Source organism: Dryobates pubescens, chromosome 3 (genome assembly GCF_014839835.1).
Source record: "Dryobates pubescens isolate bDryPub1 chromosome 3, bDryPub1.pri, whole genome shotgun sequence".
Taxonomy (NCBI): Eukaryota; Metazoa; Chordata; class Aves; order Piciformes; family Picidae; genus Dryobates; species Dryobates pubescens.
This window is the reverse complement of record NC_071614.1, coordinates 3,300,153-3,317,664: the sequence shown is the minus strand read 5'-3', so window position 1 is coordinate 3,317,664 and position 17,512 is coordinate 3,300,153. Positions and strand designations below refer to the sequence as shown.

At 42.7% G+C, this 17,512-nt stretch overlaps 1 protein-coding gene across 2 annotated transcripts in view; it reads right to left on the bottom strand.

Annotated features, from left to right (window-relative positions):
* Positions 1-627: 627 nt before the first annotated feature.
* Positions 628-17,512, bottom strand: part of TOX (thymocyte selection associated high mobility group box) — a 208,434-nt gene continuing 191,549 nt past the window's right edge. For both annotated transcript variants that reach the window (XM_009904102.2, XM_054179297.1), the window contains 3 exons: positions 7,722-8,108; positions 2,045-2,196; positions 628-1,028 (listed from right to left, as the gene is read on the bottom strand). In XM_009904102.2, coding sequence (XP_009902404.1) covers positions 992-1,028; positions 2,045-2,196; positions 7,722-8,108 — 576 coding nt within the window. In that variant the 3' untranslated portion in view covers positions 628-991. The remainder of the gene's footprint in view (positions 1,029-2,044; positions 2,197-7,721; positions 8,109-17,512) is intronic.

Sequence of the window (17,512 nt, the reverse complement as noted above, 5' to 3'; positions counted from 1 at the left end):
CTCTTTATCAACATTTGGGGTTATTTATTGCCCCCTTCCCACCCCTCCCCTTACTTTTCTGTGTTCATTTCAGGAGACGAAGCCAAATAGTTTTAATTAATATCATCTGGGAATCCTTGACTTTTTATTTCTCCCAACACTTCCCCTCCCTCTCCCCCTCCCCCCCCACCTTTGAAAATATAGAACTATTAGTCAGTTGCTTAAAAATGAAGTAAAAATATGAATGTTTGCCAATTTAACCCTTCCTGTGAAATCAATCAACCGGAACGAGCCAGTTTCAATTACAAGTAGCTACAAAAAAAACCCCAACCGACCAACCAACCCCAAAACAAAACAAAAAACAACCAAGGGGGGAAAAAAAAAAAACCAAACAAACCCCAAAAAACATTCACATTTTATACTCTAGGAGAGTGTAACATAGATGCTATTTACAAACTTGCTATGACTGCTACATCAAGCCATTTAAAAAGTCTTTAGTAGTTTCATATAAACACCCATTATGAAAAAACCAATGGAAAAAAATCCAGGACTTTTTTTCTCCGAGACATCTACAGTTGCTAAGGCAGTTACTAGCGCAGCACTTCACAGCAAAATAAGAACCCAACATAAAAAAAAAAAGAGAGAGAGAGAATCTGAATGGTCCAAGTTTCCTTCAGGGCAGAAGAAAAGTAATGTCCGTTACGGGATCTCAGGGGGTAGGGGGGGTGGAAGGAGAAAGAAAGAGAATAAAACCCAATAATAATAATAATAATAATAATAAAAATCAAAATGGGGGTTGGGGTGGAGGAAAGGGAAAGAAAAGAAGCAAGACTATTTTGTTGTTGTTTTGTTGTTTTTCCAGAGTGGGTGACCCACAAGCTCAAATAGTCCTAAGTGCTTAGCAACTCGTATTTTCCTAGTAAAATGCAGAACTGCCTCGACTGCATAAAGCAATCCATGATGAAAAGACTTCCCTGCATTCCTCGGTGGAAAGGAGAGGTGTTTCAGATTTTCAGGTAAGGTAGAGTGCTTTGTCCCTCTGCATGCCCCTGTTCAAAGAGGAAGAAGAAAAAAAAGAACAAATGTTGAGGTTTCTTTACAGTTATCTCTAATTTTTTGGTGCTGTTCTTCCCCCCCAAAATCCTCACGAGCCAACTGCATGTCAATGTGCTGCCCAGGGAGGTGGTGGAGTCACCATCCCTGGAGGTATTCAAATAGGGATTGGATGTGGCACGTGAAGCCATGGTTTAGTAGTCGTGAGGTGTTGGGTGACAGGTTGGACTTGATGATCTCTGAGGTCTTTTCCAACCTTATTGATTCTATGATTAATTCCAAGTTTACCACGGAGGTACCACATCACCATGGTAATAACAAGAACATTCCCAGGACCATAGTGGTGTGCAGCAAGCTGCAGCGCATACACTTTGTCTTAGAGAGCTTCCATTCCTTGGGAAATCACAAGTCAAATCATAGGGACAAGGTGTAGGAAACTAAGTTCAAGACTGCTAGCTCCTACTCGAGAGGCAAATGGCATGACCTATTTCCTCCAAATGCTCTGTTGCTGAGGAGAGTTTGCTGCCAGGGCAAACAGCTACTTTGAGTCTTAAAAGCTCCCATTAGTGAGATGCAGGGGTGGGGCATGGGCTACAAGATATGTGGAAGGGAATGGCACAAATATTACATAGCTGTAACCACAAACAAAACACCATACCTGGGGGAGCACCAGGCCCCTACCACAAGCTTAGTAGCCCCTTCAAACCCTCAACTCCTCTGCAGCATGTTTTTTTGGAGCCAGGTTCCTGTATCAGGAGCTGACAGGAAACATTTAAGGCTCTGAACAGGACGAATCTTTTGAGTTTTAAATGATAGACCTTGTGTCCTGGTGAAGAATGTCTAGCAAGTGCATGTATTGAGAACTTGCTCTGCTGAATAAATACAGGGCCACCACAGATGCACTTCTGAAATACTGCAGGGAGACTGGCAACCAAACTGCTCCCAAATTCTCCATCAGACACTTGTGTCATGAATGTTGCTCAACACAAGGTGGCATTCACTGGCTGCTTACCCATTACTGCAGTAATCATTATTCCAGTCCACAGTCTGTGCTGGAGGATTTCTGCACCCTGAACGAACATACTCCATTGCTTGGGTAACAACTTGTGCAGCTGTTGATGTTGGATTGATGATATTCTGATAATCAGGCTGAAGAGTAAATCCCTAGAGGAGACAGCAAATGCATTACAATGTATGGAAAGCAAGCAACAGGTTGGGTGCATTGAAATCAAACAAATGGTGTGCTGGGAAATGGTGGAACACTTCTCTCTCTTTTTAACCCCCAGGTGTATGTTGGGTTATCAAACTTGCAATATGAAAAACTACTTCAGTGCTTTCTAAGTTTGAAAGCCTTTCTTTGCTCTGAGAAATGAAACAGTGCCAAATCCTCACTGGCTGTTACACAGTCACAGGATGGAACTGGAAGGGACAGAGAAGAAACAATTCAAAACCAAGAGAACAACTCAATCAGCACTGGGGCAAAAAGGTCTGTTTGCTCCTTTGGGCTTCCATTTAGGTTAAATAGAAGGACACACACAAGTTGTTAATTCCCAGAATATGCAACAGAATCTTTTTGAAGGATGCAGGCAGCAGGTGGCTGACTGTTTTACTAGACTACACCTATTCACATATTGTTCTCAAACCCCTTTTTCTTCATTCAGTCACAAAGGGACCATCTGCTGCTTCTTTTATTTGTACTTTTCTCTCAACTAAACAGAAATTCAACCAAAGCTTTTTAACTAATGTAGTGAAAGTAGCACAGAATAACTTGCTTTTTGAAACCAAGGAGACGAGGGGGAAGGAAAAAAAAAGTGGAAGATACAAAGAAGCCATCTAACCTGCTCCCTGAAATATCTGCGGGCTGAAAAGTCACAATAATTGTTAGCTCTTTTGAGATAAGAGGATGTTTCAAATGTTGTGTTTCAAAACCAGGAGAACAATTGAAATGTCAGGGCCAGTGTACCTGGTTCCCCCTGCGCACATGCACAATATGTTCCTGTAAAGCTGGAACTACATTGGGGAAAAGTATGGGAATGCTGTAGGAAAGCAATCGATGGCTGCTGTAAAACCCAGAGCAAACTCCTGCCGGGGCAAGGGTGTGTAATTCCCTCCCAAATTAACTGGCTGTGTAGCTGCTCAGTCAGAAACTGAACTTGAACCAAGATGATTAGTTTGCAAACCCACTCCTACAGGCCAAACTCCACCTACAGAATAGGTAGAATTAAGAGCTCAGCACTCTTAGTTTTAAATTCCAGGGCCTTATGATCACTTTCTTTACACAGAGACTTCCTCAGGACAGGGATGTTGTGGAGAGCTGTTTTTCTCTGCAGGTTTAAGAAGCCAGCCATGCTACCATTAATCAAGAGAGGTTTTGCATGGCCCCCTCCATCAGCAGAGCTTCCTTCAAATGCAACATGCCATTTGCTTCTTCACATCTCCTCCTTGGTGCATTGTACTCTGGCTCTTGTCCTGCTGGTGCCTCTCGTGTTCACCCTCACCTCCCTCCGCTTTCCTGAGCGCGCTTGCTAAGGCCGCATTTGGAAACCTACATTCAACATGAAGGGCTGGCGGTGATGTTTCAGATGTAAACAATAACTCAGCTTTTTCAGCAGCAGCAAAACCTCTGGAAACACAGAGCTGGGCAGTGGAAGGAGGCTGGCAGCAAATATTTGTGTATTATTTATGCGAGCCCTTAACAAACAATGATGAAATAAAAAGCGCTCCGAAAAATGAGTGCTCCGAGGTCTAATTAAACAATGCTGAATGTTTTTGCATCGTAATGCTCAAGAGAAAAATCACCAACTGTTTTGCAACCTGCCTGGAATTTTAAATTTCATTTTCTTGTTCCAGATTGAAATAAAAATAGGGAACTTGATAAAGATTAATTCGATGTCAGGAGGGACATTTGCTCTTTAATTAGATTTCTGTAGCCCTAGCAGTTTCGTTGTGCCACTGTAGCAAGTCCTAAAAAGCCTGCAGCAGCGCTGAACAGTGATCCTCATCTCCACACTTTGCTGGGAACTAATTTCATTTCCTGCCTGTCTGGAGAGGTATTTTCAACAGGCATCAATGTTTTTGTCTTCACAACTGATTTATTCATCAATCTCAATGTGATATTTTAAACCTTTAAATTACATCCAAATCCTAAAGCATCTGTTTATTACACAAGGAAATTGAAAATCTGTCTGTGTGATATCATACAAAGATTTTTTCCTTAAGGTTATAAAGGAAGTTGACAGATATTAATGATTTTTTTTTTCTCTCTCTCTTGACCTCATTCTAAGACAAAGCTTAACCATAAAAGAGAAAGGGAGAAATCTGGACAAATACAGCAGGTCCCTGAGTTTACTGCACACAATATACCAGTAGATATACCAACATTTTTGGCAGGCTATGCAATCATTTTGCTACATACATTTCTTTTCTAAAGGGAAAGAAACACCTAAAAGCAGACTGAACAGAGTTATTATTAAAAAATAAAGTTAAAAAAAATGTGGCATGCATTCATTTTCTGCTTCTGCTTTGGATGTCAGGAAGAAGCTCTTCCCCATGAGGGTGGTGAGACACTGGCAGAGGTTGCCCAAGGAGGTGGTGGAAGCCTCATCCCTGGAGGTTTTGAAGGCCAGGCTGGATGTGGCTCTGAGCAACCTGCTGTAGTGTGAGGGTCCCTGCCCATGGCAGGGGGTTTGGAACTCAGATGATCCTTGAGGTCCCTTCCACCCCTGACATTCTGTAGCTTTTGGGGACTCCTAGAGGAGACCACCTGTCTCCATCTGGCAGTCCCTCTTGGTCTGGCAGCTGCACATGTGCAGCAAGGACTGCTGGAAGAGGAAGAGGACATGCTGTTCCCCAAGGAGCTGATGAAGATCAGTTCTTGGCAGAACTTTCTCCCCAGGTCAGCACTTCTTATCAGTCCCTCCTCAAAGTTAGGCACAGGTTTGTGGATTTTATGCACAGTGATTTTAGAGAACTCTGTTCCTGCCTGCCAGGACTGAAATTTGGATCTCGATGTGACTGTTCTTGGAGCTGGCAGTCCTTCAGACAAACTACAAAATGATCTCTGATAATAAGCTATCCTCTCTCTGCTGGAGAAAACGAATGATCAAATCTAGAGCCACAGTGCTAAAGCAGGGGATCAGTAGAGAGCAGGGATTCCCTAATAGCACTGAGCATCACACTAGGGAGCCACAAATTATTTCAAAGCTGAAAGCTGCTTGCTTGCTGTCCCAAACCTTGTTTTCCATGTGTGGTAGATGAACATTTAATTGCATTGAGTCCCTGCCCATTGCTTTGTCTCTCACTGCTCTGAGCCTTCAGGTTCAACCAGGATTACATCAGACTAAAGATCTCCTGACAGACCCTGCCAGCTCACTGGTCTAGGACTTCTTTTACTCTATTCTAGCTGCCCAGGCTCGGGGCAATAGCTGAGTTTGTTTGAGACTTGACCATGAGCTCTTCCAGAACACTCAAGCCAGGACAGTGTGTTTCTAACCAACAGGAGAACTTTCAGGAGCACACAACAGTAAAAGACTCCACATTTGTGTGGTCACAAGTCTCCTGAGTCTGTTTATTCTGATTGTGAAAAACAAACTACACTGAGGAAAAGTTGCAAACACTTTACAAAATTTCCTCCCTGTCTGATTACTCCAAATACCTCTTGAGACTAAGATCAAAGTCTCTGAAAAAGGTCAGACCATCTGAGCACTCTTTGGTTTACCTGCTGAACAACTACATTTATCAGGCCAGGGTGCTTTCAACTCTTTATTTTTTGGCATGCCTTGGAAAAGTTCTTTCCCTGTTGAAGTGTTCTCCCAGCTAGAGGCTATGTTTTGTTTTCAGTCATTTCCATCTCTAAAGACCAGTCTTGAGATGAAATGTTTCTGGCTTGGAAAAGCAAATGCAAATGCCTTGTTAACAATGGTGATTTCATAGAGATATTCAAAACATGCAGCAAGTTCATGACTATGGATTATCAACCAGAACTGACAAGTCTGCTGGGTACAAATTGTGTGGATTCTTGCAACTCTATCAGAAGAGAAAAAATAAATCATTCTAATGCCTCTTTGCAATGCAAGATCTTATTGCTGATACTCAGATCTCATCCAGTACAACAGGAGATTTTTCTCTCACGAAATCAGCAGAGTTTGTCTTCCCTAACCCTCCCAAAGTCACAATGCTATTGCTGTCCTGCATTCGTTCAGCACTCCCAGAACCGTACTGAGAATCAACTAAGTCAAACTAACCAACAGTTTTAAACTAAAAGAGGGAGATTTAGGCAATAGAGAACAAAGAATTATTTTGCTCTGAGGGCGGTGAAACACTGGCTGAGGTTGCCCAGACAGGTGGTAAAAGCCCCATCCCTGGAACCATCTCAGGTCAGGTTGTGTGGGGCTCTGAGCAAGCTGACCTCGTTGAAGACATCCCTGCTGACTGCAGGGCAGTTGGCCTGGATGACCTTTAAAGGTCCCTTCCAATGCAAACCATTCTGCAATGCTATGATTCTCTGAAAAGACTGACAATGAAAACCCAAAAGCCACCATATGGGGATGCTGGGGACAGACACTTATTTCCAGCTAAAAAACCAGGACTGTCTAGCCAAAGGAAGTTATGACTGCAGCATAAACTAACATGCTCGTGTTCACTTAAGCACGTCTAACACAACCTGTGCTTCTTCATGTTCCCTCCAACTGTTCCATGTCACAGTCAGCACAAGGATAACAGCACATTTTTTTCAGACATGCCTGCTTTTTGTTTGGAAGAATGTGCTTCCCCAAGATGTAACATTTCACTTATTCCAGATAGATATCTCTGGACACCTCTGTTTGAAGGGTGTCTCCTGAATTTGGCAGGGGAGACAGGGACGGGCTTCTGAAGAACAGTTCTACTGAAGTTCCCCATCATCTGGATAAACTCATTCATTTACTCTTGCTGTTGAAAGACTAAGCCCTCAGACCATACTACTACAGTTTTGGAACTCTGCAGAATCAAAGCTAACCCACGGCTCTAAACCTTCCTCACAGCATCACAGTACATTAGAAGTTGGAAAGGACCTCCAGAGATCATCCAGTCCAACCCCTCTGCCAAAGCAGGATCACCCAGTGTAGTCCCCACAGGAATGCACCCAGGTGGGTTTTGAATGTGTCCAGAGGAGACTCCACAACCACTCTGGGCAGCCTGCCCCAGTGCTCTGTCACCCTCACTGTACAGTGGTTTCTCCTCATGTTGAGGAGAAATGGTCAAGCTTTTACCTGTTGTTTCTTGTCTTATTGTGCACCACTGAAAAGAGCTTGGCCCCCTCCACTTGACACCCACCCCTCAGATATTTACAGACATTGATCAGATCCCCTCTCAGTCTTCACTTCTCAAGACTAAACAGCCCCAGGGCTCTCAGTCACTCTTCATAGGGGAGATACTCAAGTCCCCTAAGCATCCTTGTGGCTCTCTGTTGATCTCTCTCCAGCAGGTCTCTGTCTCTCTTGAACTGGGGAGCCCAAAACTGGACACAGTATTCCAGCTGTGGTCTCACCAGGGCAGAGCAGTGAGGGAGATGAACCTCCCTAGACCTGCTGGACACACTTTTCTCGATGCACCCCAGGATACCATTGCTCACTGTGCTGACTTCTGGATGACTTCTTTCCCAACCCCCCCAAAAATATAATTCCCCAGACCACTGAGAAGCTCAAACTTACTTGCTGCATCGTAGGTGAATGTAAAGCAGACTGGACCTGCATGGGTAGCTGGTTTCCAAGGGACTGCTGCATTGAGATGGGTTGGTGCTGCTGGATGTTGAGATGCTGGTGCAGAGGGGGGCTGATCTGAAGAGGAGGTGGTGGGGACACAGCCATGTTTGCTATGGAAACAGTCACTGGCATTTGGTTGTTGGGCTTGGGTGCTATGTTCCTGGGGATATTGGCATGCATGGCAGTGATGTGAGGATTCATTCCTGGTTGTTGGTGGTAGTGGGAACCGAGGTACAGCGCAGAGTGAGCCTGGGTGGGGCCATGGAACACTGACTGCTTTGAATTCATCATCTGAGGTTGTGGGGAGGCTTTCACATCCACAGGTTCACTGTAGCTCTGTTGAGAAAAACAAAAACCAGGCAATAATTAGAAGCTACAAAATGCTGCTGTTCCACCCCCTGAGGTCTAAGACTCATATCATGGGGAAACACAAATCTGGCCCATCACATTGTCCTTAACATGGAGCTTAATTATTATACCAGGAAAAGAATTAATCCTTTTTACCTTACAGTTTTCAACACTGTAAGTAAAAAAATAAAGCAGTTAGCTCTTCTGTCTCCTGGAGTAGCCTGACATTTTGCTCTTTCCAAACTTGGAACTGGCATCACTGACCTAATAACCTACACAACAAAGACAACCAAGCCTGTCACATTTATTCACATAAGCAGCCACTTCTATTGTCCTCGGATTTGATGGTCTAGTTGAAAAGAGATTCAGAAGGGTGAGTTCCAGCACAAGTCTGCAATGATCTTTGACATTGTCTCATTTTCCCATCTGCAAACCAGGCAGAAGAGTTTCAGTGTCCTTTACCACACACATTGATAACTGCTAACAGGGCTTTATCAGCTAACATGATGGGGAGGCTAAACCCCATCCACAGCTGTTCTGCTGCATTGAATGAATAGATCAGTTTTGTGCCAATACCTTTCTTTTTTTCGAGGCATTCTGTGCTGGGATGCTATCCACACCTGTGCCAAACACGTTTCACAAGCCACACATTCAGAAAAATAAGAACATTCTGCATATTTTCAATTTCAGCTAAACTTCCTTTATTAATCCCACTCAGAAAGTTCTGAAAACTCACTTTGACACTGATGCCTAGGTAAATCAAACACCATCTTACCAAAGCTGGAAGAATATTGCACAGGACATTAGCAAATGCACAGACTTTGAAAAATGCTGAGGCCTGCCTTGATTCCTTAAAGATGCTAGCAACAAAAACCTTCCATTAAGGAATGCTCATTTGAATAATATTCTTTATTCTGACATCTATAACTTGTTTCAGCTGCTTTAAACTCATTTTCAGTTGGTTTCCATGCCCTTGTTTTCTTCCACCTTCTGAGCATTCTTTGTCCTAACGTTTACAACTTGTTTCAGCTGCTTTAAACTCAATTTCAGTTGGTTTCCATTATTGTGGTTTCCACATTCCACACCCTTATTTTCTTCCACCTTCTGAGCTGCTAACTCTGTGTGCTCAACTAAATGGTGAAAATAACTTAAGAATTAGCTCCCCTGAGCTACTAGGTGGGAATCATAATTTGCAGCTAAGTCATCCTGGGATTAACAGTCAGTGAAAGGTGAAACATGCTGGAAAAAAAAGTAATATGGCAGAAATGTCCCTCTGGAGAAAGCAGTCACTTTGTCACAACAAGGGCTGAAAGATGCATATATGCCCTTATTCTGTGACCTCCATGTCATGTTTGCTCAGTTTACAAGTCACAGTAAGTTTCCTGTTCCTCTCAGCACTCCAGGGTCAGTGAAGTCTCTTTCTATTCTTTGTGAAGGATGAGCCATCACCAACTACCCCCTGATGCTGGCTTCATGATGCCTGATGAGAAAGATAACTTCATTCTCCCTAAATTCAGCTGCAGTTCCAGTGGCAACCCCGCTTCTTTTCTTCAGTAAACTGAGGACAGTTAGGTGAATAAGATAAAGCGGATGCAAATCTCTGTCTGTACGGCTCTGCTTGGCTCTGCTCTCCTGTGGGTGCACACGTGTGCAGCAGGTAGTGCACACATCTGCAGGGTTGAAGTACAGGCATAAACCCCCCCAGAGAGTAAATGGCAAAACCTGAAACAGGTGCCAGATCTGCCAGCTTTTTTGCTATTATTTTTAAAGGTCTGAACATGTGACAACAGGAGAAATACTTTCCCCCTCTCTCTTCAGCTGTATTTTTAGGACACTTGTGAGTGTGGGAACAAAGATTGGCAGGTTTGCCTACATTTCAGAGATGCAGAAAGTTTGCTAAACAGCAGCATGGTCAGAACACTCCTCTTTAGTGAAGGGGCTCTTTACAGATTTCAGGAGCTGTGTACTGTGTTCTTCTTGAGAAACCTGAAGTTCTCCTCATCCCCTTATGAGAACAGCTCACTTTCCATGATGTAGCTGGTCCAAGCTGGGATAATTGCTCCTGAAGTGTTGAAGGGCTAATGGGTTTAAGAGTTTCTCCTGGTGAGGAGGTATCAAAAAGCCTTTGCAGCAGTATTTGACATACTGATAGATATATTTCATCTGTGACTACAAAGATGCTGCCATACACCTCTGTAACAAAGGTACAGTGAAGCACTTTAATTGCTGGGTAATTCTGAGTTCACATGTAAGTGGATGGTGCATGGCCCATACTGATAAAATTACAGAGAGATGAGCTAGTATCATTCAATACTTCAAATACCAGATTATTTTAAGAGGAACAGTACAGCCTTGGGCCAGAGATGAATAACACTTGCTCTACCTCTGAGAAGGGCATCTGCAAAGTGATCAAAAGGGACTGTTCCTGCTGTCTCAAGCTATCGCTGAATCTTCTGTATCTTTCACTACCTCCTGAGCTGGTGAAAAATCACAAATCTTCACTTTCAGACCAAGTATTTTGCCATTGCTTTAAATCATTTGCCATTGCTTTAAATCATTTGCCATTGCTTTAAATCATAAGTGATCTAAGGCCAAATCATCCAATGCCAGTGTAAAACGCAGCAATACCATCAGGTCCTGGGAATCTTGATGAATGAACCTAATAAAAGCCATTCTCCAGCATGCTGCACTTTCAGCTTTTCCTGCAGCTGGGTCAGAAACACAGATTTTGCAAGTGCTGCTGAAACCAATGGGTGATGTCAGATATCTTGGCCTTGTTATGTTGCTTTACTGTGAAATATTCCAAGTGCTGCATAGGTCACGCTATGATTTCAGGCACAATTATTGATTTCACAGATTTGAATGAGCACTGCACATGTCCAGTACAGCACCAGACAGTCTTGTAAAAGGACTTTTACTATGAGAGGAACTAGGAGCTAAGAAAGAAGGGATTTGATTAGCCAGTATAGGCTTCCAATGCACAGTCATGTTCCCTAACCTGGCGGATTGGAATTCACTCAATTTTCCCTTGCCTTATTCGAGGAGAAGAGCATACAGATAATTGAACAAAACCCCTTCTGAGTTAATTAATCTGCCCAAACCAATGTAAGCAATTTAAATCTCTAAGTCTTTGAATGAAGCTATAGGACACAATTCACTCAGAGTTACACACAGTGGAAACCAAAGCTATCAGTCTGTACACGCTGGCCATTAAACACTGAAGGTTACCATCTCCTATCCACTACAAGGTCTTCCACTGGACATGCAGTGAGAAAATCTTGGATCATTCCTCTCAGAAGTGTAGACCCACCACTAGAGGGTGAAAGAATATCACATTTAGTTCATGGTGGGAAGTGGTATTATACACCTACATTAGCCAATACACACTTGGACCTCAAGTGTAGGAATGCTCCCTATGAAATTAAATGGAATTTGGATCAGAGCCCAACACTGCTGCTTCAGTGTTAATGTCTGGATGTCCGTTTCATTTCTTATGAAATCCAGGTAGGACCTGGGCAGCAGAGGCTGGGAATCCTTGCCAGGCCGTGAGCACTGCTTTTGGCCTGCATTTCTTCAGAAGCATACCTAGAAACTCCAAGAGCCTTGTTGCCAGCAAGCAGACCTATGATATACCTATGAATATCCTGCATGCATGCTTTGTATTCAGCTTCATCTACTGTGGCACATGATACCATAATATAAGGAAATCAAAGAAATATTTTGCAGGCATTTCATTCTGGTAAGCAGCACTTAGCTGATACTGCTGTTTGGAATGTAAACCAAAAAACTCAGTGTGGTCTCAAAGAAACCATGGACCTTCTAACTACAGAGAAAACAAAAAGCTATCTTTTCCTTACCCCTTTCTATTTCTTATTCTACTGATTTCACAAAATAAGTTAAAGATCAAAGCCTTTCAGTTGGAGCAATGTATTTTCAGTCATTACAGACCAGCCAGTCTCAAAATGTTTTGTTAACATCAACAACTAAGATCTCCTTCCTAATCAAATAGTCAGTAAATATATTCAGTAAATACATTGAGCATACTCAGAACTTTCAGTAAATGTTCTTGGTCCTGCTGGATGACTAAATGTCCCTTTAAATGCATGCTGAGAAGAGCATCTCCTCAAGAGCTAGGAGATGAGCCTCATGGCTAATACAGCCAGCAGAAACTTTCTGTCAATGCAAACAGCTTTACTTGTGGGTAAACAAACACAACCTATTCCAGCCACAGAAGATTTTCTTTTTCACACAGGCAAACTGGTTATAATGCAGCTTGCTTCTAAATGAGAAACAGGTGCTTCCCTTTAAGCCAGGAGGAGAGCTTTGTCATCCCCCCTGCACAGCCAAGGAACATGTCTTATGTGAGCATTGCGAAGCCTGGAAAGGAGTTCTAATTCAACTCAGGTTTCACGTGAATGTGTGTCAGAAGCTGACACAGTTGCCTCACCAGCCCTTTTGGTGCTGGGGCCCTGTGCACACCTGGACACTGCTGTCCATCCTTGAGCCACGCTGAGGAATTCAGCCATTCTCGGACTCTCTGACCAGAATGAAGGTTACATTGAGGTAACAGCAGTGATTGTGTCAGCTGGTACCAGGAAGGTCCAGGCTGTGGTCAAACTTCAGCAGGCCTGACTCAGCTTTAAATGAGTTCTCTTCAGTAGTGTGACATTAAAGAGGCAGATAGAAGGAAATTGGCTGAATATTTATGCTGCTCCTACAAAGCTTACCTAAGCTTAAGTTTGCATCTGCTGTCTTTGCTGTCTCTTTGGTGGAAGGAACATCTTGAATTGTTTATTCCTTCTCTCAGCTTTTCTGTGTTCACATAATCCTTTCTGGTTTTAACGTTTTTGACATTTTAGGTCACTTCCAACCCCAAGCCTGTCCTTGAGAAGAGTCTCTTCTGCTGCCTACGTGGGCTTGGCCATTTTATTAATAGTCCTGGGAAGCTGTTTATGAGAGAATAACTTCTCTCCAGCAGCATTTTCTCTTTCCTGCTTCGCTCTTCAACTCCTTTGGAGATTCCTTTGACTTAACTCTCTCCACTCTGGCAGAGAACTCACATGAATATCTGCAGCACAGCTGCCTTCCTACCTAAGTCACAGGAGGCTCTTAGCAAATGACGTCTCATATTTTGTTAATTCCAGTCACCTATTGCAATAACAACATCTGGGACTCTGGAGAGTTCAGAAAGCTTTTTGACACATTCTTGATGTTTCAGAACAAAGGAGTAAGCCATGGGTTGTCATCTATAATTAGCTGAGGTGGCTCAGAAGAACATCTTCAAATCTAAATATACATTTTGTCATCATCTATAGGGGATTGTCATGGATTCATTCAGGGTCTGTAAGTGAAAATGGATGTTTTATGAATGTAACCTGGGTACATGTGATAGAGGATATGCAACTTTAATTTGATACAAGTGTTTTAATTCCCCAAATGGAAGCACTGGGCTAATAGTGAAATCTAGTTTTATTAGCTCACTTCAAACACACACACTGTTCCTCTCCAAATCAAAATCTGGCTTCACTCAAGCTCAAGACATTTCTGTCATTTTTGGCAGTAACTATGTGAGAGCATCTCTTGGTTTTTGCACTGCTGAATGTAAAGCTTGATTTAGCCTCAAATTGAATTCATGGCATTAACTTAAATATAGTTTGCTCTACATTTTCAGCTGCAGCAGATAGTTGGTTTCCTTGCTAGAACAGATGATGGCCTGATTGGTGTTATCATCAGATTAAACAATTGTTTTATAAATACATGTGTTTATTCACTGAATCATAGAATGGTTTTGGCTGGAAGGGATCTCCAAAGGTCATTTAACCCAAAGCCCCAGCAGTCAGCAGGGACGTGCTCCACTAGATCAGGTTGCTCAGAGCCTTGTCCAGCCTGACCTTGAATGTCCCCAGGGATGGGGCCTCAACTACCTCCCTGGACAACCTGATGCAGTGTTCCAGCACCCTCATGGTGCAGAGCTTGTTCTGATCCCTGGAAAATTTCTGACTATCTCACAATAGTTTCAGAAAGAATATAAGACATGAGGTCTCACAAAAGCAAGCAGTTGAAACTTTTCCATGTCTATTCACTGCAGTCTTAAAAGACTCAAATTCCTTTAGCTGTTCAACTGTATTACAAGACAGGGAGTGTAACAGATATTTTGGGGGCCTGAAAACTCTCTGATTACAAATTGCTCTGCTAATGGCACTAAGGCAATGTCAGCCTTACTAGCTATGACCTTTAGGTTTTATATGAACCATAATTGCAAGGTGATGGGCTGGGAAGACTACATCTGCCATATACTTCAAGAAGCAATTTTACATGTCCAAAGGATTTGCACTGCCCACAGAACAGCAAAATGTCCAATGCACTTGCAGCAATGTCAAATGAGGACACCACTGACAGCACAACATCAGAGCTCTGAAATATGCTCGAGCAGTTGGAATTTGAATAATATTCTCCTTGCTGAGAGGTTTCTGCTTCAGCCATAGCTGCTAAAATATGTCTGCGTGAAACTTGGAGTTGTGTCACTACATGGAGAGAATTAAAGATTCATTGAGCCAGGGAGAACAAAACAGGGAAGAGAAGCTCTTTGAACTATTCATACAGCTCAACTTGTTATTTCTATGGCTAACACATATAGGTATAGCTTATATGCACATATACATTATGCATATTAAACACAGAATATGAGGCCAATGGCATCCTGGCATGCACCAAGAATAGTGTGGCCAGCAGGAGCAGGGAAAGCATTGTGCCCCTGTACTCAGCACTGGTTAGGCCACACCTGGAGTCCTGTGTCCAGTTCTGGGCCCCTCAATTTAAGAAGGACATTGAGACTTTTGAATGTGTCCAGAGAAGGGGAACAAGGCTGGGGAGAAGCCTCGAGCACAGCCCTGTGAGGAGAGGCTGAGGGAGCTGGGGTTGCTTAGCCTGGAGAAGAGGAGGCTCAGGGGAGACCTTATTGCTGTCTACAACTACCTGAAGGGAGGTTGTAGCCAGGTGGGGGTTGGTCTCTTTTCCCAGGCAACCAGCACCAGAACGAGAGGACACAATCTCAGGCTGTGCCAGGGGAGGCTTAGGCTGGAGGTGAGGAGAAAGTTCTTCCCAGAGAGATTTGTTAGCCATTGGAATGTGCTGCCCAGGGAGGTGGTGGAGTCACGATCACTGGAGGTGTTCAAGAGGGGATTGGACATGGCACTTGGTGCCATGGTCTAGTAGTCATGAGGTCTTGGGTGACAGGTTGGACTTGATGATCTTTGAGGTCTTTTCCATCCTTGTTGATTCTATGATTCTAATATATAGCTATATAAATACACATAGATGCACTTTTATCCATCTGTGGGTGAGATTAGATGACCTCTAAAGGTCCCTTCCAACCCATTCTGTGAGTCTATGATATGTAATCTATGAAAATAATGTTTACCCATATATATATATATATAAATATATGTTTTAAGTATACACATATATTTGAAAGCTGTAGCAAAACTCTGATGTCAGCCAGAAAAAAAGCTGGTTAAGCTAGAAAAAAAAAAAGTGCTTGTTTTATGGGAAAAAAAAAAAAGTAAAATTGCAATTCACAGCATTTTATGTAATGCTGTACAAATTACCAGATACCAGAGACTGCATTTCTGGACCTGAATAGTAGTAAAAGTTGCAACTAAGGGCAAATATAAAGACACTTGTTTACAATGCAAAAGCTTAGTCAGTACTATAAGCAATATGGCAATCTGCATAGCAGAGGAGATAATGCTTTGTAATGGGTTTTTGACTTTACATATCAACTGCTACACATATGAGCAAACTCAACAACAGTCCCCATTAATTTCAATAGTGATACAAAGGAAAATAAATTAAAGAGGAGACATTGCAGGAAATAAACTGCTAGATTAAATGGGAATGAATGCATAACTGACATGTTTACACAAACATATGTCTACCTTATTTACTAGGTACAGGCATCACTAAAGCTTTTAAAATTGGACTAGAGAGAGACTGGCAATCCTGTTACTGAAGGCTTTGGCGACACTTCCACTATTTTCAGCCATGATTTTGTCAAATAACAGTCTGAAAGTATACATCCTGGGTGTCTGAATGACTTCTCTGTATGTGTGACTAACTTCAACCAGAACTGCTCCAGTTTCAAACCATCGCTCCTCGTCCTGCTGCTACAAGCCCTTCTAAACAGTTCCTCCCCAGCCTTCCTGTAGGTCCCCTTCAGACACTGAAATGCAGCTATAAGGCCTCCCTGGAGCCTTCTCTTGTCCAGGCTGAGCAGCCTCAATTCTTTCAGCTTGTCTTTATACCACCAAAACACTGCTGGGATGAGCAGCACAGAAGATCCTGTAAAGAAGCGAGGTTAAACAAGAGGCAGCAAAGACAACCCAGGAGCTCCCAGGGCGAACACCTGATGCTAAGCATATGAGATGAGACTCGCACAGAGTGTGGTGTAAAGTGTAAAGCAGACCACGTGAGCAGCTCATCAATATTGCATGGCAGCATTTTTGACAAAAAAAAGGTATGTTACTTTTGGCATCTATTAACTTTGGAGAACGAGCCCTTGAAATCTTAATAACATTCTCCCAAAGTAGCTTTTATGGAAGATAATTTAACACACGGACATAAAAGACCAGATGGACTCCAGTCTTAATCATGTATTTTAGATAGGTAGGTAGATAGATATATTTCTTCATGCTTACATGCTTGTCCAAAGCACTACAACTCCTCTGGTGCCACATAAATATTTAATAATGATAATTTAAAATATACTGATCTAATATTACATCTGGGGGTTTTAACATCCTTATTCCAAAATGGACTTGCTTTAGTTACATGCCAGCTCTGTTGGATTCATTGAGTGTGTTCGTGAGTAAGCAATTAGGACTCAGCTTCATTAAGTTTATATTCTGATACTTTCCACACTGGAGGAAACCATTACGTTATGGGCAGAATTTAAATAATTGCTTAAAAGTTAAGAAAATGCTTCAGTGCTTTTCTGACTAACAAGAAAGTTAAATATTTGCACAAATGGATTCAGGCACTGAACTGATAAACAATCTTTTCATTCTTGTTTCTGAAAGCAAACCTCAGAAAATGACTTCAAATCCTCCAGGGATGAGGCTTCTGCCACCTCCCTGGGCAACCTGGTCCAGTGCCTCAACACCCTCGTAGTGAAGAACTCCCTCATAACGTCTGATCTAAAGCTTCTCTCCTCTAGCTTGGATCCATTCCCTCCCAGTCCTATCATTTCCTGACATCCCAAAATCTCTTATGACTGTACATCTTTAACTAGATCAGGCTGCTCAGAGTCCCATCCAACCTGGCCTTGAGTATTTCCAGTGGTGGAGCATCTACCACCTCTCTAAGCAACCTGTTCCAGTATCTCCTTCCTCTGT